Source organism: Nerophis lumbriciformis, linkage group LG12 (genome assembly GCF_033978685.3).
Source record: "Nerophis lumbriciformis linkage group LG12, RoL_Nlum_v2.1, whole genome shotgun sequence".
NCBI classification, from domain to species: Eukaryota; Metazoa; Chordata; class Actinopteri; order Syngnathiformes; family Syngnathidae; genus Nerophis; species Nerophis lumbriciformis.
Window position 1 is genome coordinate 26,385,880 of NC_084559.2, and position 27,914 is coordinate 26,413,793.

General features: G+C 38.9%; 2 protein-coding genes across 5 annotated transcripts in view; one reads left to right on the forward strand and one right to left on the reverse strand.

Annotated features, from left to right (window-relative positions):
- Nucleotides 1-1,549: 1,549 nt before the first annotated feature.
- On the reverse strand, nt 1,550-27,512 carry LOC133623170 (L-serine dehydratase/L-threonine deaminase-like). Of its 3 annotated transcripts, none has more exons than XM_061986223.1 (9): nt 27,268-27,512; nt 6,762-6,914; nt 6,536-6,692; nt 6,414-6,453; nt 6,203-6,342; nt 3,933-4,024; nt 3,572-3,799; nt 3,386-3,510; nt 1,550-2,009 (listed from the first exon to the last, which is right to left on the reverse strand). In XM_061986223.1, the coding sequence occupies exons 2-9, from the start codon at nt 6,818-6,820 to the stop codon at nt 1,816-1,818; spliced, it is 1,035 nt and encodes a 344-aa protein (XP_061842207.1). In that variant the 5' UTR covers nt 6,821-6,914; nt 27,268-27,512; the 3' UTR covers nt 1,550-1,815. The 3 variants fall into 3 exon arrangements, with proteins under 3 accessions (XP_061842207.1, XP_061842206.1, XP_061842208.1); XM_061986222.1 differs by having other exon boundaries at nt 6,762-6,959; XM_061986224.1 differs by lacking the exon at nt 6,762-6,914.
- LOC133623169 (tetratricopeptide repeat protein 28-like) overlaps nt 27,000-27,914 on the forward strand; it is a 632,620-nt gene continuing 631,705 nt past the window's right edge. For both annotated transcript variants that reach the window (XM_061986219.1, XM_061986220.1), the window contains exon 1: nt 27,000-27,439. In XM_061986219.1, coding sequence (XP_061842203.1) covers nt 27,410-27,439 — 30 coding nt within the window. In that variant the 5' untranslated portion in view covers nt 27,000-27,409. The remainder of the gene's footprint in view (nt 27,440-27,914) is intronic.

The window sequence follows — 27,914 nt, forward strand, 5'->3', positions numbered from 1 at the left end:
CACGTGGAGTTATACAAAAGGTGAAATAACTGAAAACATGTTTTATATTCTAGTTTCTTCAAAATAGCCACCCTTTGCTCTGATTACTGCTTTGCACACTCTTGGCATTCTCTAAGATGAGCTTCAAGAGGTAGTCACCTGAAATGGTTTGCACTTCACAGGTGTGCCTTATTAGGGTTGATTAATGGAATGTGTTGCTTTATTAATGTACTGTACATGTCACGTGTCCTCAATGTAAACGCTCTCGTTTTTAAAAAGCGATAAGCGTCATAATTACTAGAACAATATTGGCCAAAACAGAGCAGAAAACAGGTGAAAATAATGTTTTAGGAGCTCACAAGATAGTTTTACCTGTCCTGTCTCCCGACTTCCCGCCCACAGACACGCTCTTCAAGCAGACATCGAAGCAAAATATCTTGTAAAACCGCCGGAGCCAAAATACTTGTCTTCTTCATTCTCAGTCTTCTAGGTGTAATAATGCTGTTCGGAAAATGTTGACTTTAATTGCGCAAAATTCTCGAAATTGCCACGAATGCGCCAATACTGAGACCGACAAGAGTGGAAGCCATGTTTACTTCTGGAAACATTGCCGCGCATTCGACGTCATGACGTCACGTCCGCATCCGGGTCAGAATGCATTCACGATAGAATTCGTCATTATAAAGATTGGATTTGTTTAAAAAAATAAAATAAAAAAATCCGAATTGGCATCCCACCCTGCAGTGTGAACGTAGCCTAGGTAATATGCAACTGTAATTATTTGATGCTTGTTTATATTGATAAATGTCATATTACGTATTCAGGATGGAACTTTTACTACAACTCACGGTTCTTAGAGTGACTCGATTAAGAATTGAGTCTTGTTTGAACCAAATTTTCGCAATATATTATTTAAAATAAAAAATACAACAGGTTTCAGGGTACAGAATCTTCTCTTAGCTGGTGACGTAGACAGGCAGTGAGTATAAGCAACAAGATGGCCTAAAAAAATATCTCCTTTTAAAAATTGTTTTCTAAAAAAAAATTATTAATTTATTTCAAAACGGAATAGGAATCACGATTCTAGCTTGTGTGCTGTTGTGCACTTAGCTGTTGCGTAGCTGCTAACTCCTAGTAGCCTATAGCCTACCATGTTTACCTTTTAGACTTAGACAAACTTTATTGATCCACAAGAGAAATGTGTATATGACTTGACTGAAATACAAGAAAAACGTTATTATGGTCTCATAAACCATCATTCATAGTTTTTTAAGATACAAATGATACAAATATGCACAATAATGCATGGCCAAGTCAGCGTTACTGCGCCATCTACTGTATGGAGGAGGAAAGATAAGGTACACAAAACAACCTTATTATATGCTGTAAGAGCTTACACACACACACACATTATATATGCCTAATCTAGAAATGTTTTTTTAAATGCCACCAATTTTTTCTGTGTGGTCCAAATTTAATTGTGGCGAGCCGCCACAATTAAATGAATGTAAAGGAAGCAATGCCCTTTTGGTAAAGTCTGTAAATGTTAATCGGATAAGAAGTTGCCATATTCATAAATACAGTTTATTCATTTTATAATACAGTACAAAAACAGGAAGTCAATTCACACAAGCAAAATTTCTATTTTTGTTTTTCTATTTCAATCCAGCACACAATCAAGACAACAATGAAAAGTACATTTTTACAGATCCACATCCTCAATTTCAGTCCTTCAACCTGTGTGCTCAGTAAGTCTGACACTTTCTGGAATGATAGAGCACAAAGGAACATCTTTTGGGAGCGGATGGTGAAGGAGATTTGAGCAAGAAGCTCCTGCTAGATGACGCCAAGCTGTTTCTTCAGCCTGTGGAGCTGCTCCATGCTGATGTTGTTGCCCCCACAGACCACCACCACCACTGGACCCAGATGCCACTCCAGCTTGCCCTCGTCCTGCAGCCTTTTGATGATGTCACTGTAAATGGCGGCGAGGGCAGCGCCGCAGGCGGGCTCCACCAGGACCTTCTCATCGTCTGTGCATGGAGGACACAACCAGACAGGTCACTCTCACTTCCATTTTTTTTTTCACATAGTAATCTCACTTTTCAATTTGGATTGATCATGATTAATCCCAGGTTATTACACGCTTCAGTAATTCTCTTGAATTTAAAACAACACTTGTTTTTATTGTGCTGTGAAATTATTATTTTCAAAATTAGATTAATCACACTTTTGCATTTCGATTAATCATAATTAAGCACAAGTTATCACTTGAATAATGCAATGTAACTTTAAAAAAGACCCTTGTTTTTTTCTCAAATTATATATTTTTTAAAATCAGAATAATCACTCTTTTGAATTTGGATTAATCACAGGTATTGCTTGTATAATTTAAATAGTTTTTTAGTGCTGTCAAATTATACATCTTTTAAATCAGATTAATCACACTTTTGAATTTAGATTATGATGCTTAATCACAGGTTATTACTCGTTTGTATAATATAAATAAACTTAAAAAGAACCTTTTTTGTGATTTTTTATTTGAATTAATCATGATTATGCACAGATTATTACTCACTTGTACAATTTAAATTATCTTAAAAAAGGCGCTTGTTGTTTAGTGCTGTCAAATATCTTTTGTAAATTAGATTAATCACAATTAGGAAATTTGATTATTTATGATTAATTATAGATTATTACTCGCTGGTAAAATTTAACTTAACTTGAAAAATACCTTTGTCCTTTAGTGCTGTCAAATGATTACTTTTTATATTATCAGATTAATCACAATTTGGAATTTGGATTAATCATGATTAATCACAGGTTATTACTTGCTTTTATAATTAAAATCAATCAATCAATCAATGTTTATTTATATAGCCCTAAATCACAAGTGTGTCAAAGGGCTGCACAAGCCACAACGACATCCTCGGTACAAAGCCCACATAAGGGCAAGGAAAAATTCACCCCAGTGGGGCGTCGATGTGAATGACTATGAGAAACCTTGGAGAGGACCGCATATGTGGGTAACCCCCCCCCCTCTAGGGGAGACCGAATGCAATGGATGTCGAGTGGGTCTGACATAATATTGTGAGAGTCCAGTCCATAGTGGATCCAACATAATAATAAGAGTCCAGTCCATAGTGGGGCCAGCAGGACACCATCTCGATGAACTTGAAAAAGACCCAAATGTTTGGATGCAAATGCATTTTATTCTCTGGATGTCACATAGGAACATTTTAAAATATTTTATTTGAATGCAGGTCATTTATTTGCTCCAACGTTTTTTTATCATTAAATCCAATCAGGTTGTATTTTCAAGTGATTAAGGTAAGGTATTATTGCAATCATTGACTGGTCATTCTTTACAGCCCTAGTTTTTTTTTTAGTATATTTTGGTTGTACTCGCCTAAGAAGCGCTCCACTGCCTTCACGGCCTCCTGGTCTGTGATGACTTCTGAGAAGACGGTGTGCTCCTTCGTCAGTTTAAGAGTCTGAGCAGAGACCCTGGTCAGGCCCAGAGTGGTGGCAATACTGAAGGGTGACAAACAAAGTTCGAACCAAAAACTCATTGGAGATGATTTGGTCCAAATACCTGGTGATAGCTGGTAAAGTGACAAGCTCCCCGGCCTTCATGGCTGCATTGAGGCTATGAGCTCCGATGGTTTCCATGGCGACGATGGGCACATCAGCCCACCCGGCACGCCGCAGCCCCTCCACAACCCCGTTCAGCAGTCCTCCGCCTCCCACCGACAGCACCACGGCCCCCGGCTTCTCGCTCATGTCTTGTTCCAGCTCCTTCACCAGAGACGTGTGGCCTTCCCTACACACACACACACACACACACACACACACACACACACACACACACACACACACACACACACACACACCTTCACAGTCAGTGACGAGTAATAACGAGGAAGGCAGATGCACAAGAGGAGGCAAAGACTCACCAGATGAGAGGGTCGTCGAAAGGCGATATGAATATCCAGCCAGGGTTGTTAGCCACCAGCTGCTGTCCGTACTCGATGCTTTCATTAAGAGCCTGAAAAAGTGCAATTATTTACCTACTTCTTACTAAAGATGTGAATCTTACAACGTTTTACGTTTCACGATTCGATTTAGAATTGATTCAACACGATTTTTGGTATATATTATTTGGTTTAAAAAAAAACCCTATGCGATTAATCGCAAAAAAAAATCCTGGCATTAATCATGTTCATACCCAGATTAATCACACAATTTATTTTGACCGCACACGCTCCTTTACCTTAACCACAGATGGTTACCTGAAAGGCGGTGCGGCTAAAACTGTTTTGAACAAATAAATGTGGTGCATTCAAGTAACACACCAAAAAGCGTTCCGAATGACATTCTGACAATAAAACGTGAAGTACTGAAGTATATTTATATAGCGCTTTTCTCTAGTGACTCAACACGCGTTTCCATAGTGAAACCCAATATCTAAGTTACATTTAAACCAGTGTGGGTGGCACTGGGAGCAGATGGGTAAAGTGTCTTGCCCAAGGACACAACGGCAGTGACTAGGATGGCGGAAGCGGGCATCGAACTTGCACCCCTCAAGTTGCTGGCACAGCTGCTGTACCAACCGAGCCACGTCGCCCCAAAAATCGGATTTGTGTCAAAATGTTGGACTATTTTTTTTTTTTAAGTTAATTTAAATTATGAAAGCGAGTAATCACCGGTGATTAATCATGAATAGAGATGTCCGATAATGGCTTTTTTGCCGATATCCGATATTGTCCAACTCTTAATTACCGATTCCGATATCAACCGATACCGATATATACAGTCGTGGAATTAACACATTATTATGCCTAATTTTGTTGTGATGCCCCGCTGGATGCATTAAACCAGTGGTTCTGAAATGGGGGTACGCCTACCCCTGGGGGTACTTGAAGGTATGCCAAGGGGTACGTGAGATTTTTTTTAAATATTCTAAAAATAGCAACAATTCAAAAATCCTTTATAAATATAAATAAAAACCTATCTTTTTTCCCCACATAGTTCAAGAAAGACCACTACAAATGAGCAATATTTTGCACTGTTATACACTTTAATAAATCAGAAACTGATGACATAGTGCTGTATTTTACTTCGTTATCTCTTTTTTTCAACCAAAAATGCTTTGCTCTGATTAGGGGGTACTTGAATTTAAAAAAAATTCACAGGGGGTACATCACTGAAAAAAAGGTTGAGAACCACTGCATTAAACAATGTAACAAGGTTTTCCAAAATAAATCAACTCAAGTTATAGAAAAAAAAGGCCAACATGGCACTGCCATATTTATTATTGAAGTCACAAAGCGCATTATTTGTTGTAACATGCCACAAAACAGCAGCTTGGAATTTGGGACATGCTCTCCCTGAGAGAGCATGAGGAGGTTGGGGTGGGCGGGGTTGGGGAGTGGGGGTGTATATTGTAGCGTCCCGGAAGAGTTAGTGCTGCAAGGGGTTCTGGGTATTTGTTCTGTTGTGTTTATGTTGTGTTACGGATGTTCTCCCGAAATGTGTTTGTCATTCTTGTTTGGTGTGGGTTCACAGTGTGGCGCATATTTGTAACAGTGTTAAAGTTGTTTATACAGCCACCCTCAGTGTGACCTGTATGGCTGTTGACCAAGTATGCTAAGCATTCACTTGTGTGTGTGAAAAGCCGTAGATATTATGTGATTGGGCCGGCACGCAAAGGCAGTGCCTTTAAGGCACGCCTCCAATATTGTTGTCTGGGTGGAAATCGGGAGACATTCGGGAGAATGGTTGCCCCGGGAGATTTTCGGGAGGGGCACTGAAATTCGGGAGTGTCCCGGGGAAATCGGGAGGGTTGGCAAGTATGACTGGGAGACGCAACTGCTCCGTACTTCTCCCTACGTCCGTGTACCACTCCGTACAGCGGCGTTTTAAAAAGTCATACATTTTACTTATTGAAACCGATAATTACCGATATTGCATTTTAAAGCATTTATCGGACGATAATAATATCGGACATCTCTAATCATGAGTAATCCAAATTCGAAAGTGTGATTAATCTGATTTAAAAAAAATAATTTGACAGCACTACAGCGCTCCTCTTGGCTGCTGACAAATGACGTGGACACGAGATGGCCTAAAAACGTGTCCTTAAAAATGGATTCTTAAAAAAAAAAAAGTTAATTTAAAAAATCCGGTTTTGAATCGCGACTTCAATCATTCTTGATCAGCTGACCTTGCCATGAATGACCACGGTGGCGCCCTCGTCCCTCAGACGGTCCACTGTTGGGTTGGGGGTGACACTGGGGACCACGATGGTCGCGGGTACGCCCAGCTGGCGTGCCGAATAGGCTGCAGCCATCCCAGCGTTCCCTCCTAAGATAAACATTGTTTTTCTTTAGTTTCAACACAGCAGCAGTGGACTCTTATTTTGGAGTTGTGCTCACCTGAACAGCAGACGAACCTCTCGCACCCTCGCTCTGCCCACTAGAAATACACAGCAACATATCCCAGTCAATAATAACAATAGTGTACTTTCAGGCTGCTTACACAACACGGCGTGACTCACAGTTTTGCATAAGTGCCCAATGCCTCGTATCTTAAAGGAGCCTGTAGGCTGCGATGAATCCAGCTTGAGGTAGACAGAAGTTCCTGCCACTTTAGTCAATGCCAGGCTCTCCCTCACCGGAGTGGCCACATGAAGAGGCTGGTGGGTCTTCATATCACTGTGGACACGCCAGAAGATGCACTTTTTGCATGACATCAATTCAATAATAATTCAATCTGGATCTTACCACAAGTGGCAGGATGCAACTCCAAAATAATGTTCTTTTTCCTCCGACTGGCACATCATTTATACCTGCCTGTGCTGTGGGCTTGGCAAAGGAGGCCCACTTGTAGACCAATCAGCAATTGGCATTCTGCTATCAGGCCGCGCCCCCAGGGGCCTCCATGATGAGCACAGTTGAGGAAGAATTATTGTTTTTTTGCCCCTCCAAAACAAAAACAAACCATTGATAGTTTCCCGTGTTTTGTTAAGTTTTAATGTGGATTCAGACAAAAAAAAAATGTAATTTATTTTTTCCAGACATGTTTAGTTTACCTTTTAATCGTTTAATAATGTGAGCTGCAAAACAGAAATATTTGGAGTTATACTTTAGTGTTTAGTTGGCGCCCCTGACAGTTTTACACACTGTGCCCTGCGTGATGGTTTAAAGCGCCTCTAAAGGAGCTGCACGCACGGCTGCCATTACCAAAAGAGTCGACACTATTTTAGCTCCCATTCTTTGCTACCAAAAGGAGTGCAGGAAGGCCCAAGTGCAGCGTCAAACCTGAAAGATCCAGTCGGCCAGCGGCTGTCTGCTGCAGCCTTTGGATCACTGCGCTAACGTCTATTAAAAGACCGCCAGACGGCACTAATAATGTATATGACATTTCCAAGCGGGTTCATTATGCATAGGCTCGTTCTGCTTTCTTCAGCAGTTTACATGTAAACATTGCTGGCTACTCTTTAAAAAGGGATGCAATGATGTAACACAATATGGAGATTCAATTGCTTTGTAATGCAATCGTACCGCCGGGCGTTTCTAATATTAACCCCCTAATGCATAAATAAGTTATCTGAAAGAAAAACACCTCTCTTTTGTGATGTATATCAGTCATTTTTAAGAGCTATAAACATGCTCTGAACACGTTCAAGTCTGTTTATGTGCACAATCAAACCCTGGTAATACTGAAGACCGAAATGGGGCCACAAAACCCCGAGAGCATTTATAATAATAACAGTAATACATCCCAGAAAACTATACAACCACGATACATGCTCCTACAATAGTCATTGGCTGCTGTTAGTTTTGTTTTAGTGAGCTTTGTTACAGCATTATTTTGACACGAGGACCATTACAATTAACAAACACCAAAACTTAAAGGGGAATAGCATTTATTTGGGAATTTTGCCTATCATTCATAATCCTTATGTGAGACAAGAACACATATAAAGTTAAAGTTGAATCAGTGAATACCACACACACACACACACACACACACACACACACACACACACACACACACACACACACACACACACACACACACACACACACACACACGGTGTGGTGAAATTACCCTTTGCATTTGACCCATCCCCTTGTTCCACCCCCTGGGAGCAGCATTGTTAATCGTAAATAAACGTTAGAAAAAGTCAGCTAACAATGGAGTCAATGAGAGTTGCTCTATTCTGCCAATTGTTTGGATTTACATGACGTCACATCCAGCTCATGTCCGGCTCATTGAATATGCGTGGTGGTCAAGCCAGCGTCTGTTCTAAATGGGTACAAGACGCCATTTAGCCCTTTTCGAAGAAAAATGCCCCTATGCTGGCGTTGTTTTCGGCTGTACGAGCCCGTTCAAATCGCAAAAAGGATGAAAGGTTTCTTCAGGGTTCCTCGAGAGATAATCAAGAAGAGCAGACGAGTGCAGTACGCACTCCAGTACAAGTAAGCAAGGTCGAAGCACAAGTTTGCAGTGACCACTGTGTTAAAGGTGTGTTTGATATATTTTTATTATACTTTACTCGTTTAGTATTTCCCATTGAAATATTATCTTGATATTGTTTGTACAAACCCCGTTTCCATATGAGTTGGGAAATTGTGTTAGATGTAAATATAAACAGAATACAATGATTTGCAAATAATTTTCAACCCATATTCAGTTGAATATGCTACAAAGACAACATATTTGATGTTCAAACTGATAAACATTTTTTTTTTTTTTTGCAAATAATCATTAACTTTAGAATTTGATGCCAGCAACACGTGACAAAGAAGTTGGGAAAGGTGGCAATAAATACTGATAAAGTTGAGGAATGCTCATCAAACACTTATTTGGAACATCCCACAGGTGTGCAGGCTAATTGGGAACAGGTGGGTGCCATGATTGGGTATAAAAACAACTTCCCAAAAAATGCTCAGTCTTTCACAAGAAAGGATGGGGCGAGGTACACCCCTTTGTCCACAACTGCGTGAGCAAATAGTCAAACAGTTTAAGAACAACATTTCTCAAAGTGCAATTGCAAGAAATTTAGGGATTTCAACATCTACGGTCCATAATATCATCAAAAGGTTCAGAGAATCTGGAGAAATCACTCCACGTAAGCGGCAAGGCCAGAAACCAACATTGAATGACCGTGACCTTCGATCCCTCAGACAGCACTGTATCAAAAACCGACACCAATCTCTAAAGGATATCACCACATGAGCTCAGGAACACTTCAGAAAACCACTGTCACTAAATACAGTTGGTCGCTACATCTGTAAGTGCAAGTTAAAGCTCTACTATGCAAAGCGAAAGCCATTTATCAACAACATCCAGAAACGCCGCCGGCTTCTCTGGGCCCGAGATAATCTAAGATGGACTCATGCAAAGTGGAAAAGTGTTCTGTGGTCTGACTAGTCCACATTTCAAATAGTTTTTGGAAATATTCGACATCTTATCATCCGGACCAAAGGGGTAGCGAACCATCCAGACTGTTATCGACGCAAAGTTCAAAAGCCAGCATCTGTGATGGTATGGGGGTGTATTATTGCCCAAGACATGGGTAACTTACACATCTGTGAAGGCACCATCAATGCTGAAAGGTACATACAGGTTTTGGAACAACATATGCTGCCATCTAAGCGCCGTCTTTTTCATGGACGCCCCTGCTTATTTCAGCAAGACAATGCCAAGCCACATTCAGCACGTGTTACAACAGCGTGGCTTCGTAAAAAAAGAGTGCGGGTACTTTCTTGGCCCGCCTGCAGTCCAGACCTGTCTCCCATCGAAAATGTGTGCCGCATTATGAAGCGTAAAATACGACAGCGGAGACCCCGGACTGTTGAACGACTGAAGCTCTACATAAAACAAGAATTGGAAAGAATTCCACTTTCAAAGCTTCAACAATTAGTTTCCTCAGTTCCCAATCGTTTATTGAGTGTTGTTAAAAGAAAAGGTGATGTAACACAGTGGTGAACATGCCCTTTCCCAACTACTATGGCACGTGTTGCAGCCATGAAATTCTAAGTTAATTATTATTTGTAAAAAAAAAAAAAAGTTTGAGTTTGAACATCAAATATCTTGTTTTTGTAGTGCATTCAATTGAATATGGGTTGAAAAGGATTTGCAAATCATTGTATTCCATTTATATTTACATCTAACACAATTTCCCAACTCATATGGAAACGGGGTTTGTATTTGAATTTTTAACAATCAGAAACTTTAAAGTCAGTCAGTGATACTTTGTCAAGAAAGGTACTTCTAGGTCTCCCCTCTTGTTTATTTTGTACACAAATGTGTCAGCTAGAGTACATATGATAACAGGACAAAAATCAAATATGGTTATAATTTAATAATTGTTGGTTTGTTAAATGGATATGTAGTCACGGATGGTAGTCGTCGCTGTTTGTTTACATGCACGCGTCCTCGCAAGACGCAAAGTTGAATCATGACATACAACCTTACCAGAGCAAAAACGATGCATATTTATCCGAGAGAGTGTTGATACCAATTTCCTTGACCCACTGACACACAAAGAAGTTGTAGACCTCAGTGCTTTTCCAAGTTTGAATTTACTTTGTCGTGTACGTAGAATGACGTCGGAACACAAGAAAGTTTGACATGTCTAGGAACTCCACCGACAGATAATCCTTCATATCACTTGACAAATCTTTTTTTGATAAAGTATAGGGATCTATTTAACTGCATAGTTAGATTTTTTTTGCTTGTATCTGCTTTTTGCACGAGAAGTTAGGCGTACCTCAGATAGTTTGCGTGCTGCTTGCTACACAACAGCCATCTTGGCTTGGTTGACCACCACTGTTTTTCACTTCCGGGAAAAAGTCACGTGACAGAATAGAAGCAATAAAGCGCTCTAAAAACATCCTAAAAACTCCATTGTTTTATTTACATGCTATAAGTATATACTGTATGTAATGTAGCAAGAAGTACATTCATAATAACATATAATATTGACGTATACCGAACAAAAATATATTGTTTTTGCTCCCATTTTTCATGAGTTGAACTCAAAGACTTTAACTATATACACAAAAACCCTATTCCTATGTTCCTAGATCTGACAAATGAGGGCAAAAACAAAACTGTTGCATTTACATTTTTGTTCAGTGTATGTTGGTCATCTTAAGCATACGGCGGCGTATTAATTTCACAGACGTTTCAGAACGCTTCAACAACAACAAACCCACTACTCACGACAGACTTCATAAGAGACAACAAAGACTACTTTGAGACAAATGATGATCCAGAACCTTGTCTTTTTTAGCCTGAATATAAGAAAGATGATCTGCAAGTTTTAAAAGCTTTGTCCTAAACAGATGAAGATTTTGTAAAACATTAAGCATTTTGCAGCAGTATTGCTAAGTGCTAAACAAGAAATACAAACTACAAACATAATAAAATCCCTTACTGTACAATGTCAGCTCTCACTAGAATGCTGACCGATGGGATGTTCATAACATCCCGTTTAGATGAATAATTCAACATAATCAAACAAAAAAGTTGCCGCAAACAAGCGTGTTTTCGTGTTTTTCTTGCCATCTCCAGATCTAAGTTAAATGTCAAAGTTGACCAACTTCTCGGTTTATGGCTACAATCTTCTACTATACGAGGGAGAGGCATGATTTATAATCTACAAATAACTTTTACCAACTTAGAGGCGAAGCAGCAGCAACTCACCGGCTCAATATGTCAATATAGCAACATAAGCTCGTTAGCTCTCTGTGATCAATGCGCCGCTAAAAATAAATCGTCTGCGTTAGTGCTTATAATAACAATATTGCTAATACTTTATAATATTCAGGTCACGAGATGTAAATGAGATATTGTTGGCGGTTTTTGGATGGTTATTTAGAGGGTTTTGTGGGCGGAATAGAGGAGCTCCCATTGACTCCACTTTTAGCTTACTTTTGCTAACGTTTATTTACAATTTACTATGTATATGTACAAACCCCGTTTCCATATGAGTTGGGAAATTGTGTTAGATGTAAATATAAACGGAATACGATGATTTGCAAATCCTTTCAACCCATATTCAGTTGAATGCACTACAAAGACAAGATATTTGATGTTCAAACTCATAAACTTTATTTTTTTTTTGCAAATAATAATGAACTTAGAATTTCATGGCCGCAACACGTGCCAAAGTAGTTGGGAAAGGGCATGTTCACCACTGTGTTACATCACCTTTTCTTTTAACAACACTCAGTAAACGTTTGGGAACTGAGGAGACACATTTTTTAAGCTTCTCAGGTGGAATTCTTTCCCATTATTGCTTGATGTACAGCTTAAGTTGTTCAACAGTCCGGGGGTCTCCGTTGTGGTATTTTACGCTTCATAATGCGCCACACATTTTCAATGGAAGACAGGTCTGGACTACAGGCAGGCCAGTCTAGTACCCGCACTCTTTTACTATGAAGCCACGTTGATGTAACACGTGGCTTGGCATTGTCTTGCTGAAATAAGCAGGGGCGTCCATGGTAACGTTGCTTGGATGGCATTATATGTTACTCCAAAACCTGTATGTACCTTTCAGCATTAATGGCGCCTTCAGAGATGTGTAAGTTACCCATGTCTTGGGCACTAATACACCCCCATACCATCACAGATGCTGGCTTTTCAACTTTGCGCCTATAACAATCCGGATGGTTCTTTTCCTCTTTGGTCCGGAGGACACGACGTCCACAGTTTCCAAAAACAATTTGAAATGTGGACTCGTCAGACCACAGAACACTTTTCCACTTTGTATCAGTCCATCTTAGATGAGCTCAGGCCCAGCGAAGCCGACGGCGTTTCTGGGTGTTGTTGATAAACGGTTTTCGCCTTGCATAGGAGAGTTTGAACTTGCACTTACAGATGTAGCGACCAACTGTAGTTACTGACAGTGGGTTCCTGAAGTGTTCCTGAGCCTGTGTGGTGATATCCTTTACACACTGATGTCGGTTGTTGATGCAGTATAGCCTGAGGGATCGAAGGTCACGGGCTTAGCTGCTTATGTGTAGTGATTTCTCCAGATTCTCTGAACCCTTTGATGATATTACGGACCGTAGATGGTGAAATCCCTAAATTCCTTGCAATAGCTGGTTGAGAAAGGTTTTTCTTAAACTGTTCAACAATTTGCTCACGCATTTGTTGACAAAGTGGTGACCCTCGCCCCATCCTTGTTTGTGAATGACTGAGCATTTCATGGAATCTACTTTTATACCTAATCATGGCACCCACCTGTTCCCAATTTGCCTGTTCACCTGTGGGATGTTCCAAATAAGTGTTTGATGAGCATTCCTCAACTTTATCAGTATTTATTGCCACCTTTCCCAACTTCTTTGTCACGTGTTGCTGGCATCAAATTCTAAAGTCAATGATTATTTGCAAAAAAAAAAAAAAAAGTTTATCAGTTTGAACATCAAATATGTTGTCTTTGTAGCATATTCAACTGAATATGGGTTGAAAATGATTTGCAAATCATTGTATTCCGTTTATATTTACATCTAACACAATTTCACAACTCATATGGAAACGGGGTTTGTAAAAACAAAAACATGTGTTTTTGTCTTACATTGGAATTGTGAATGATAGGCAAATCCCCCCCAAAAAATGAAGTTCCCCTTTAACAAAGAAAAAAACATTGGTGAGGCTCTGGATATAGGTGCTAATACAGGACCATACACCGTTGGTCAATGTCAATTAACCAGAAAATAGCCAGCTAACTAACAAAGACATGTGACAATGTTTTTGTTTTCAACGTCACACAGTGAACATATATACAGAGGGCCTGATCTACTAAGATCCAAATACCACGTGCTAAACAGCGTGTAAAAACAATAAAATTGTGTGTACTTTTAGTGGGCGTGTTGTGTGTGATCTACAAAAACTGTGTGTACCTGTACAATTGATAATTGGTGCATACCGCCTTATTTAAATTAGTTTTTTGCGTGTACTATGCAGCTTAAACCATGAAAACACTCATTTACTGCACATTTGTGTTTTCATGCTCCTACCTGTTGCATTTTGCTATGTTCTAAAACATGCAGGAGACAAGTACTACTTGTTATGGCCATTTTAGAAGCAGTCCTGCAGGGCATCTACAATGGAACCCATTTTTAGCCCGCTGAAAATGCTCCCAGTGAAAGGCTGACACTACATGATGTGAGCATATGTCGGAATGTTCCAGAAGCAGGAAAACACGTATTTTAAGAAGTTTTTTTTCCCCACATAGGAGATGTGTTAATAATACTTCCTATATGAAAAGACAAACATTATTAAAAAAAACAAAATGCCAGTAGACACCAAAACACATCAATTTAATCTGTTTTAATCAGCTCTAAGTCATTCAGCAGCTATAAAACTACAACATGGTATTGCTGAATAGACATTATGTCTAATCTTTTTTTCTTTTTGACAGTCCAAATATGTTGACAAGCATAAGATAGAGCTGCAACACAATCACTTCCTTTCTAGATGTAGTAGATTAAAATGCAAAACAGCTCCTGCAGTACAGTTTTAGTCTTGGTAAATCACATTGTGTGTGCAAAAAAATTATATTAATTAATTATAATTTTCAATTCCCAGTATTGTGGTAATTCTGATAATCGGCATATGTTTTGCATATGCAGGTAAATCCACATTTCTCTCATTGGACTAAAAAGGTAAAACTGTCAAGCAAAACATTAATGATATCAAAAGGAGAATAATAAGAAATAAGATATATAAGAAATAAGACAATAAAAAAGCCCTCAAGTTATAAGTTTGATTTATTTCAGACTAGCCCTGTTTGATGCATTATTATTTCACTCATTAGTCTGTTATTGCATTTAACCTTATCTGGTTGTATTGCAATTTAAAAAAATTCATATGTAAGCTTCTCATCCCGATTTTTTTTTGGGTAAAATATTGTGTTCAAAGTGTTTTTTGCTCGTTTGTACGTTCAATTATTACAAAAAAACAACTTCTGCAATGGTTTATGCCGCAGCGCCCCCAGATGGTACAATACTACTACAACATGCAGCGGGAGAGCAGCTCCCCCAAATGTGTTAATATCTGATTTTTGTTAAGTAATCCAACCTTTTTGAGTTGAGTTGAGTTTGTGTTTATTTGGAACATGCATGCATACAACATACTACATCACAATTTCCAGTTTCAACATGCTCGAAAAGGAGTAGAAAGAAGCAGAGCCTATTTAATCCTACCCTTTTTCCTTTACATAGCAGTTGCTAAAACTTTTGTTCACTTCCTGTTCTCAATTTATTCACAATATACTCCTTAATTCATAACATTAAAAATAAATCATTAATAATTAGTGAAGTAATATTTTATATGGTGATATAAATAAGATTACCTAGAAAATGAATGGATGGATGAAGTAATTCAGAATGTTTATCATGGTTCTTCTTCTTTGTACTTTGTAAACACTTTAAGTTTGAAGAGTTTCTAGAATTTGAGTTATACGTTTTTGGTAACACTTTAGTATGGGGAACATATTCTAAGTAACAAAGACTTAATTTAGAGTTTTTTGGACACTAGGGGAACATATTCTAAGTAACAAAGACTTCATTTAGAGTTATTTGGTTAGAGTTAGGGTTAGAGGGTTAGGGCCAGCGTTAGAGGGTTATGGTTATAATAAGGCATTAATAAGTACTTAATAACAGAGGTGGGACCAAGTCATTGTTTTGCAAGTCACAAGTAAGTCTCAAGTCTTTGCCCTCAAGTCCGAGTCAAGTCCCGAGTCAAGACAGGCAAGCCCCGAGTCAAGTCCAAAGTCAAGACTGGAAAGTCTCAAGTCAAGTCCTAAGTCCTGCATTTTGAGTTTCGAGTCCTTTCAAGTCCTTTTAACCACAGACTAATATATTAACACAGATTGTGTATGCTTTTCAAACGCTGTATTTATTTATTAAAACAAGTGCATTTTAAATTGCAGGAAAGAAAATTGTGCTGACATGCACTTTATAATAGCACTATTAACCAGTCATTTTAAACATTAACTCATTCCTTTACAGAACAAACACATTGAAAAATAAAGTGCAAATGTACTTATTTGTACAAAAGTGTTAACTTTGAAAAAACATGACATATACGTGAACATAACAAAACCGGTGGTTGGGGACCACTGAGGTAAACAACCAACAGTATGTCAGAAAGCTAGCTAAAACGGTACACATATTCATAATATAGTATACATTTTAACTGACCTTTATTTTACTATTTTTGTCTTTTTTTAGGTGGCTAAAATACGCGGTGCTGCTGACCGCCGTCTAACGTTACGTGTGATATATTGACTATAACCCTGCTTAAAAAAAAATCACTGAACAAAAAGTATGAATAAGGTAGTGAACTGCAACAGATTCCCGTGTTTGCAATAACGTTATAACGTTAGCAGTGAGTTTACAGCCTCACTGATTTAACTACACAGCAAATAAAAGTCACGTTACTTAGCCAATAAACGTTATCTTACATTCAAAACTTACCGTTCTTTGTGCAACTTCAAATGCCGGACGAAGTTGGAAGTTGTTGCCTCTCCATCAGTAATTTTCGAACCGCATGTGTTGCATATTGCAAACCGTTTTGTGTTGACCACCTTGTAATTTTTATACCCAAACAAAATTATTTTAGGTATAATTTTTTGTTCACTGGCGTGTGGTTTGGACATGTCTTCTTCGTTGGTTGTCCTGCAATTTGATTGGATGAATGCTGTGTGATGAAAACAAAGTAGATCTAATTTGATTGGCTGTTGTACTGAGACCACACCAGCTGACACACGCAACGCTGATAGACAAGTACACAATGAAAAATACGGAGCGCTCCCGAATAACTTTTTCATCTTTGGGTTTTGGGGAAAGTAGCAAGTCATGTCAAGTCATGTCAATTCAAAAGGCTCAAGTCCAAGTGAAGTCACAAGTCATTGATGTTAAAGTCTAAGTCGAGTTGCAAGTCTTTTTACATTTTGTAAAGTCGAGTCTAAAGTCATCAAATTCATGACTCGAGTCCAAGTCATGTGACTCGAGTCCACACCTCTGCTTAATAATGACTAGTTAAGAGCCAATATGTTACTAATTTGCATGTTAATAAGCAACTAATTAATGGTGAATATGTTCCCCATACTAAAGTGTTACCATGTTTATTACTAGTGCACAAAATGAACCGTGCATGAACATCAAAGAACAAAACCAACACAGTGCATAAACTCACAACAAATTACACACCTGCAAATCAGTCTGACTTCTGCTGTTGCCGTATCCGTAATACGCCGATAGGGAGAAGTTTTTATTTACACGATGAGTCTGGTGTGTCTTGACCTCCGCCGAACCCCTGAGCCCGACTCACCGAACCCCTAGGGTTCCGTCGAACCCAGGTTAAGAACCACTGGTCTAGAACATTTTTTTGCTTTATTCATTATTGACATGTTTCTTGCCACTTTGTTATTTATTTTGTGTATATATATATATATATATATATATATATATATATATATATATATATATATATTTCCAGTTCATTTAATCATCAATCAATACACCTAGAAATTTGGTTTCATTTACTCTTTCAATTTCTATTCTGTCTATTTGTATTTGACTTTCCCTTCTACTGTTACCGAAAAGCACTATTTTAGTTTTACTGAGGTTTTTGCAGGCATATATTATTACCACATACATCTCTATGTTGATAGTGCAAGTTCAGTCAGTTTTACAAAAAACAACAACACACAAAGTATACACACAATTTTTCATGACACGTTGTTTCTTTGTAGCTCGGATCTTGACAGCCCGTCTTGAAACTCTGGAGACAACTTTCCGTCATAATTTATGAGCTCAATTCATGTTTGTTACTCTAATTCTAAAGAAATGACACATAAACTCAGCTTTAAATGACACTTGAATTGCATTTGTATTCTTGTCCTATTCAATTAGTACATGGGGTGTGAGGTTTTTAATGCTAGACTGAAAGAAGGGGTGCTAAAAGGAAAAAGTTAACGGCCTCGCTTTGCCCCTTGGTGCTGGCGATGCTACGGCACTGTTTGCACCTTACTGCTTTTTGACTTCCAATTAAAAAAAAAAAGAAAATAAATGTATCCGGTGCAAATAGGCAAGATGGTAAAAATTTCTAAAAATAATAAACACTGATGTGGGTATACCAACACTTCAGGTGGATAAAGGTTAAGGCAGATCGACAGTATCGATACCAAGGGTCGCATTAGTATGGGATTGATACGAGCTTAATGCATACTTGCCAACCTTGAGACCTCCGATTTCGGGAGGTGGGGGCGTGGTCAGGGGTGGAACAGGGGCATGGTTGAGGGCGGGGGCGTGGTTAAGAGGGGAGGAGTATATTGACAGCTAGAATTCACCAAGTCAATTGATACTTCAAACTTGCATAAATACATTTTAAGGAATATAACATAACTTGGCTTCTGAGAGCTTCAAAATGTAATGAATAAAATGCTAAAGTTGTTGATAAACAAGCAATTATTTTAATAATTAAATATGGTCATTTTAAATGAATTATTATGATAATTTAAAATTAATTATTTCAAATATGTTTATTTTAAGATAGGCTTCAGCGCCCCCCGCGACCCCAAAGGGAATAAGCGGTAGAAAATGGATGGATGGATGTTTATTTTAATGTATAATTCTATGGCTGGATGTAATAAGGAGTCAGAAAAAATACAAATAAAAATACAATTCATTTTGATGTTTTTAGCAAAATATAAGAAAAATGTATTTTTTTTTTTTTTTTAATTAATAAATATATTTATTTTTAGGTAAGATAAACATAATAATACAATTTATCTTTAGTCTGGATGATTTAGTTCTTGTCACCCTGTTGTCCGCCCGTCATAAAGAAAAGGCTGTCCTCACTCAGGTCCGCATGGAGCTGGAGGGGGCGTGGCCTCCAGCTCCGGCTGAAAATCGGGAGATTTTCGGGAGAATATTTGTCCCGGGAGGTTTTCGGGAGAGGCGCTGAATTTCGGGAGTCTCCCAGAAAATTCGGGAGGGTTGGCAAGTATGGCTTAATGATATCAATATTTATCCAATTATTTTTTATATTTATTTGTATAAATATCTTATTTGTTGTTGTGTTATTCATGTGATTGCATTATTGATTGTAGGATAATGTTTACAAACTCAGAACAATTGACCGGAAAAAGGAGGGACTTGGGAGAAAAAGGAATTGGAACAGAATGATCTATTTTGTCACAATACACATGTACAATGAGATTGAAGCAGCTCCTTTTACAGTGCAAACGTGCTTATAGACTAGTGATTCTCAAACTGCTCCATCCAGTCGTACACTAAAGAATCACCTAATTCAATATTGTAATGTAATGTAATTCATCATTACAGTGTTTTATTTTCCGAAATACAAACACAGTGTTACTGTTCAAACTGTGTATAATGGCCAAAAATATTGTTTGTAAGCGTCAAATAAAATATCTTCCTTGTTTTTAATGAATACTTAGGTCTACTACGCTATTCTATTTTAATGTTTAATTGCCCGCAACTTGAGGGTTCCAGCTTCGTTCCAGGTTCCATCCGAGTCACGTTGGTTGTGTTCTTGGTCAAGATACTTCCCCCTTGCTCATGATGGGTCATGGTTAGCGCCTTGCATAAAGTTAAAGTTAAAAGTTAAAGTCCCAACGATCTTGGTGAAATGTGTCCTCTGCATTTGATCCACCCCCATGTTCACCCTCTGGGAGGTGAGGTGAGCAAAGAGCAGCAGTGCGCGCCGCGCTCGGGAATCATTAGGTGATTGAATGTCAGGTCCCGCCATCAGTGTGTGAATGTGCGTATGAATGTGGAAATAGTGTCAAAGTGCTTGGAGCACCTTGAAGGTAGAAAAGCACTATACAAGTATAATCCATTTACCATAGTGGTACTTGGAGTGTTTTCTGAAGTGATACTTGGTGACAAAAGTTTAAGAAACCTCTGAACCGCTGAACAAGAATACAGAGATATAAAAAGTTTTGAAAATAGTATATAAAAAAATTACAGCCAGAAGTAGTTTTTGCTTGTTATTTTGTATTATTGACTTTGTCTTGCTCAATTGTATGTCATAAAATGATACGTCTAAAAGAGAGTTGTGTTATTATTCAGTTTGTGTTAGAATACATGTAATGTTTTTCGTTTTTAACCCTTTGAAGGCCTTTTGATCAAATTATGTCACAGTTGTCAAATAGTGTACATTTGCATAACATGAGTTATTTTACTGTGACGTTATCTGATCAAAGGACCTCCAAAAGTGTCAAATAAAAAAACATTACATATTCGATAAGTTTTGTTTAGGACTGAAGTTGATTTGTCTGTACCTCATACGAGATTAAAAAGTGAAGGTGACCCTAAAGAGAGCTGCCCCATATGTTGACATTTTTAAAAGGCAGTTAAAACACATTTGTTAAGTGTGCATTCATGTAATATTAAATTTTCATTATTTCATATATCATTTTTACTATCATATTTATTATTTTGCAAAATGTATGTTGCATCATGCTGTACCATGTATGCTTGTTTTGATTGTACTATTTGTATTTTAACCATGGGAAGCACTTAGTGAGCTCTCTTAGTTAGAATAATACATAATGTTGGATATAGAGAACATACAAACCCTTTATTTGTTGAATATAATAATAATACTGAAATTCCACGACATAGTGAATTTGCAAAAAGCTAAAATTGTACACAAAGCACACTGCAACCTGCTACCCAAGAACATACAACAATTTCTTCTCAACAAAAGAGGAGAAATATAATCTTAGAGAAAAGTTGTATTTAAAACATTTGTACGCACGTACAACACTTAAGACCTTCAGTATATCAGTATGTGGAATTAAATTATGGAATGAATTAAGCAAATAAATCAAACAATGTACTTATATAATCCACTTCAAGAAACTCTTCAAACAAAGTGTTTACAAAGTACAAAGAAGAACAGCCGTGATAAACATTCTGAAAATGGACTGGACTCTCACTATTATGTTAGATCCACTATGGACTGGACTTTCACAATGTTATGCTAGACCCACTCGACGACCATTGCATCCGGTCTCCCCTAGAGGGGGAGGGGGTTACCCACATCTGTGGTCCTCTGCAAGGTTTCTCATAGTCATTCATATTGACATCCCACTGGGTTGTGAGTTTTTCCTTGCCCTTATGTGGGATCTGAACCGAGGATGTTGTTGTGGCTTGTGCAGCCCTTTGAGACACTTGTGATTTAGGGCTATATAAATAAACATTGATTGATTGATTGAATTTATTTCATCCATCCATTCATTTTCAAGATAATCTTACTTATCTCACCATTTGAAATATAACTTGCTTCACTAATTATTTATTTATTTTTATATTTATTACTTATGGGGGTATATTGTGAATAAATTGTGAACAGGAAGTGAAAAAAAGTTTTAGCAAATGCTATGTAAAGAAAAAGGGGTAGAATTAAATAAGCTCCGCTTCTTCCTACTCCTTTTCGAACATGTTGAATAGAGAAACTGGAAATTGTGATGTATCATGTTGTATGCATGCATGTTCCAAATAAACCATACTTGCCAACCCTCCCGAATTTTCCGGGAGACTCACGAATTTCAGTGCCTCTCCCGGGACAACCATTCTCTCGAATTTCTCCCGATTTCCAGCCGGACAACAAGGCACGCCCCCCTCCAGGTCCATGCGGCCCTGAGTGAGGACAGCCTTTCGTCACGTCCGCTTTTTTCGCCATATAAACAGCGTGCCGGCCCAGTCACGTTATAACATCTATGGCTTTTGGAGAGTGCACAACTGCGCACACAACAAGAAGGAGACGAAGCAGAAGAACGAAGAAGAGACAGTCATGGCGACGACGAGTGACAGAGAATAGAATGAGGATGGACAATTCAACCCTAAACTCACTCCTTTCCTGCAATTTAAATTTCATTCACAGATGCTGCCCATACCTATGCACCTTCAAAGGCTGTGCTACTCGCTGCAAAGCATTGCACTTTATAGTTTATTATTCTTCGGTCAATGGTCAACAAAATAAACAAACAGTTGCACATTCATAGAATGAAAATGAAAATGAAAATGTTGCAGACCGAAAGGGTTTAGGCTGAAGTTGAACACTTATAGCGCCTAACCCTATACTTTCAAATACAACAATGAGTAGAGGAGTGTTGTGTGTGTATATGTGTAAATGAATTAACACTGAAATTCAAGTATTTCTTTTTATGTATATATATATATATATATATATATATATGTATGTGTGGGAAAAAAAAATCACAAGACTATTTCATCTCTACAGGCCTGTTTCATGAGGGGGGGGGGTTCCCTCAATCATCAGGAGATTTTATATATATATATATATATATATATATATATATATATATATTAGGGCTGTGAATCTTTGGGTGTCCACGATTCGATGCAATATCGATTCTTGGGGTCACAATTCGATTCAAAATCGATTTTTTCAATTCAACACAATTCTCGATTCAAAAATGATTTTTTCCCGATTCAAAACGATTCTCTATTCATTCAATACATAGGATTTCAGCAGGATCTACCCCAGTCTGCTGACATGCAAGCAGAGTAGTAGATTTTTGTAAAAAGCTTTTATAATTGTAAAGGACAATGTTTTATCAACTGATTGCAATAATGCAAATTTGTTTTAACTATTAAATGAACCAAAAATATGACTTATTTTATCTTTGTGAAAATATTGGACACAGTGTGTTGTCAAGCTTATGAGATGTGATGCAAGTGTAAGCCACTGTGACACTATTGTTCATTTATTTTTATTTTTATTAAATGTCTAATGATAATTTCAATGAGGGATTTTTAATCACTGCTATGTTGAAATTGTAACTAATATTGATACTGTTGTTGATAATATTCATTTTTGTTTCACTACTTTTGGATTGTTCTGTGTCATGTTTGTGTCTCCTCTTAATTGCTCTGTTTATTGCAGTTCTGAGTGTTGCTGGGTCGGGTTTGGTTTTGGAATTGGATTGCATTGTTATGGTATTGCTGTGTATTGTTTTGTTGGATTGATTAATTAAAAAAATAAATAAAAAAATAAAAATAAAATATATATATTAAAAAATAATCAATTTTTTAAAAATGATAATCGATTCTGAATCGCACAACGTGAGAATCGCGATTCGAATTCGAATTGATTTTTTCCCACACCCCTTATATATATATATATAGCTAGAGTTTACTGAAAGTCAAGTATTTCTTTTATATATATATATATATATATATATATATATACACATATATATATATATATATATATATATATATATATATATATATATATATATATATATATATATATATATATATATATACATACATACATACATTCATAACTTTTATGGACAGAATTTCTAGGCGCAGTAAAGGCGTTGAGGGGATCTGGTTTGGTGGCTACAGGATTAGGTCTCTGCTTTTTGCAGATGATGTGGTCCTGATGGCTTCATCTGGCCAGGATCTTCAGCTCTCACTGGATCGGTTCGCAGCTGAGTGTGAAGCGACTGGGATGAGAATCAGCACCTCCAAGTCCGAGTCCATGGTTCTCGCCCGGAAAAGGGTGGAGTACCATCTCCGGGTTGGGGAGGAGATCTTGCCCCAAGTAGAGGAGTTCAAGTACCTCGGAGTCTTGTTCACGAGTGAGGGAAGAGTGGATCGTGAGATCGACAGGCAGATCGGTGCGGCGTCTTCAGTAATGCGGACGCTGTATCGATCCGTTGTGGTGAAGAAGGAGCTGAGCCGGAAGGCAAAGCTCTCAATTTACCGGTCGATCTACGTTCCCATCCTCACCTATGGTCATGAGCTTTGGGTTATGACCTAAAGGACAAGATCACGGGTACAAGCGGCCGAAATGAGTTTCCTCCGCCGGGTGGCGGGGCTCTCCCTTAGAGATAAATAAATAATGATAAATGGGTTGTACTTGTATAGCGCTTTTCTACCTTCAAGGTACTCAAAGCGCTTTGACACTACTTCCACATTTACCCATTCACACACACATTCACACACTGATGGAGGGAGCTGCCATGCAAGGCGCTACCAGCACCCATCAGGAGCAAGGGTGAAGTGTCTTGCTCAGGACACAGCGGACATGACGAGGTTGGTACTAGGTGGGGATTGAACCAGGGACCCTCGGGTCGCGCACGGCCATTCTTCCACTGCGCCACGCCGTCCCTAGAGATATCCGGAGGGAGCTCAAAGTAAAGCCGCTGCTCCTCCACATCGAGAGTAGCCAGATGAGGTGGTTCGGGCATCTGGTCAGGATGCCACCCGAACGCCTCCCTAGGGAGGTGTTTAGGGCACGTCCGACCGGTAGGAGGCCGCGGGGAAGACCCAGGACACGTTGGGAAGACTATGTCTCCCGGCTGGCCTGGGAACGCCTCGGGGTCCCACAGGAAGAGCTGGACGAAGTGGCTGGGGAGAGGGAAGTCTGGGCTTCCCTGCTTAGGCTGCTGCCCCCGCGACCCGACCTCGGATAAGCGGAAGAAGATGGATGGATGGATACATATATATATATATACATATACATATATATACACACAGGTAAAAGCCAGTAAATTAGAATATTTTGAAAAACTTGATTTATTTCAGTAATTGCATTCAAAAGGTGTAACTTGTACATTATATTTATTAATTGCACACAGACTGATGCATTCAAATGTTTATTTCATTTAATTTTGATGATTTGAAGTGGCAACAAATGAAAATCCAAAATTCCGTGTGTCACAAAATTAGAATATTACTTAAGGCTAATACAAAAAAGGGATTTTTAGAAATGTTGGCCAACTGAAAAGTATGAAAATGAAAAATATGAGCATGTACAATACTCAATACTGGGAATACATTTTAAACTCCTTTTATTTGTTTTTAAATGTCTAAACAACCTCGCGCCAACCTATCTCTCCGACCTCCTTCAGCCTTACTGCCCCACCCGATCCTTAAGATCAGCCGATCAGCTGCTGTTGACGGTCCCTGACACAAGGCTGAAGCTTAGAGGTGACAGAGCTTTCGCCGTTGCTGCTCCCAAGCTCTGGAACGACCTACCCCTGAGTGTTAGACAAGCCTCCTCTCTTCCTGTTTTTAAATCGCTCTTAAAAACATACTTTTATTCCATGGCTTTTAACACTGAGTGATATCCATCCTGCAATGGCGCCCCATAATACACCTGCTGTGATCCTGTTTTTATGTTTTTATGTTTTTATTAATTCTATTTTAATTATTTATTTTTTATCGTGTTCTGTTTGTGTTGTGTTGTGTTTGCTCGGTACTCGTTTTATCTTTTAACCTGCTCATTGTACAGCACTTTGGCTACCCCTGTGGTAAATTTTAAATGTGCTCTATAAATAAAGCTGATTTGATTTGATTTGGTTGGAGCTCCTTTTGCCTCAATTACTGCGTTAATGCGGCGTGGCATGGAGTCGATGAGTTTCTGGCACTGCTCAGGTGTTATGAGAGCCCAGGTTGCTCTGATAGTGGCCTTTAACTCGTCTGCGTTTTTGGGTCTGGCATTCTGCATCTTCCTTTTCACAATACCCCACAGATTTTCTATGGGGCTAAGGTCAGGGGAGTTGGCGGGCCAATTTAGAACAGAAATACCATGGTCCGTAAACCAGGCACGGGTAGATTTTGCGCTGTGTGCAGGCGCCAAGTCCTGTTGGAACTTGAAATCTCCATCTCCATAGAGCAGGTCAGCAGCAGGAAGCATGAAGTGCTCTAAAACTTGCTGGTAGACGGCTGCCTTGACCCTGGATCTCAGGAAACAGAGTGGACCGACACCAGCAGATGACATGGCACCCCAAACCATCACCCAACCATGCAAATTTTGCATTTCCTTTGGAAATCGAGGTCCCAGAGTCTGGAGGAAGACAGGAGAGGCACAGGATCCACATTGCCTGAAGTCTAGTGTAAAGTTTCCACCATCAGTGATGGTTTGGGGTGCCATGTCATCTGCTGGTGTCGGTCCACTCTGTTTCCTGAGATCCAGGGTCAACGCAGCCGTCTACCAGCAAGTTTTAGAGCACTTCATGCTTCCTGCTGCTGACCTGCTCTATGGAGATGGAGATTTCAAGTTCCAACAGGACTTGGCGCCTGCACACAGCGCAAAATCTACCCGTGCCTGGTTTACGGACCATGGTATTTCTGTTCTAAATTGGCCCGCCAACTCCCCTGACCTTAGCCCCATAGAAAATCTGTGGGGTATTGTGAAAAGGAAGATGCAGAATGCCAGACCCAAAAACGCAGAAGAGTTGAAGGCCACTATCAGAGCAACCTGGGCTCTCATAACACCTGAGCAGTGCCAGAAACTCATCGACTCCATGCCACGCCGCATTAACGCAGTAATTGAGGCAAAAGGAGCTCCAACCAAGTATTGAGTATTGTACATGCTCATATTTTTCATTTTCATACTTTTCAGTTGGCCAACATTTCTAAAAATCCCTTTTTTGTATTAGCCTTAAGTAATATTCTAATTTTGTGACACACGGAATTTTGGATTTTCATTTGTTGCCACTTCAAATCATCAAAATTAAATGAAATAAACATTTGAATTCATCAGTCTGTGTGCAATGAATAAATATAATGTACAAGTTACACCTTTTGAATGCAATTACTGAAATAAATCAAGTTTTTCAAAATATTCTAATTTACTGGCTTTTACCTGTGTATATATATATATTAAATACTTGAATTTCAGTGAATTCTAGCTATAAATATACTCCTCCCCCTTAACCCCGCCCCCGCTCACCTCAACCCCCCCTCCCATCTCCCGAATTCGGAGGTCTCAATGTTGGCAAGTATGAAATAAACTCAACTCAAGTCTTTGTGAGACAAAATTTACGATTTACTTACTTCATTGAGAAATTTGAGCAAAATGGTAAAAAAAAACATTTTAATTTTAAAACATAAGGCCTTTTATGTCCTGTTTGGCTTTTGAAGATAATTTCCCCAGATGATAAATGGCAATACCAATACCATCATCTCCAGTATCACCCTCCCCCTTGACCTTTCAACCCTGCAATGGCGCCGTTGGTTTGAAATGAACAAAAACAGGAACGCTTTTTTAAAATGTCCGTATTAAAAAGTATTAATGGATAAATCCGTTTCCACGCGTGTGTTTATGTCGTGAGTGAAGCTGCCACCTCACAGCCTTCACAAGTCGTCCTCGAAGGCAACGGCAGGAAAAGGAAAAAAAAAAAGGAAAAGATTTGACAACATGGCGCACTTTGGTTGAGAGAACTTTCTCCTGAGCAACACTTACTCTCTCTTCACTTGGTGGACTTTCACTGCTGCGTGGGCTTTTTCTCTCTCCTCTCCACGGGACCTTTCAACGGAACGTTGTTTTTAAATAAACACCGAGGAGGAGTGTGATGGGATGAGAAGAGCGCAGCGGCGAAGGCAGGATGGAGAAACAAGCGACACGGAAAGAAAAGGTAAATGTATTAAAAAAGGAGACTAATGGCTGCCATCTTTGTGCTTAACGTGTCAACACGACACCTTTTCACGCGCCTCCCGCACCGGAAATGAACAACAAACCTCGTCAAAGTCCAATTATTTGACGCTCATTCCCCTGTCAAGCGTGTGGTCAAATCCTGTAATGTTATGCATTTACACTCACTAGCCAACATTAATGTGAGTTTAGATGCAGCAGTTGAGTCAAAATACGGTAAAGTAGAGTTTTAATAATATTTGGCTTTTGTGTGTATATGTTTCCATATGTAAATCAGTACACGTGTGAATGCAATTTAAATTAAAGCTGCAAGCAGCGATGGACGGGACCAACTTTGACGGCACATACAATCCAAACCGAAACAATAATTAAAACTCTTTGGTCAACTTTTAAACAGAAGGGTTCAATCTCTCTCCTGTGCTAGTTTGAAGCCGACACGACAAACGCGCTCAGAGGAG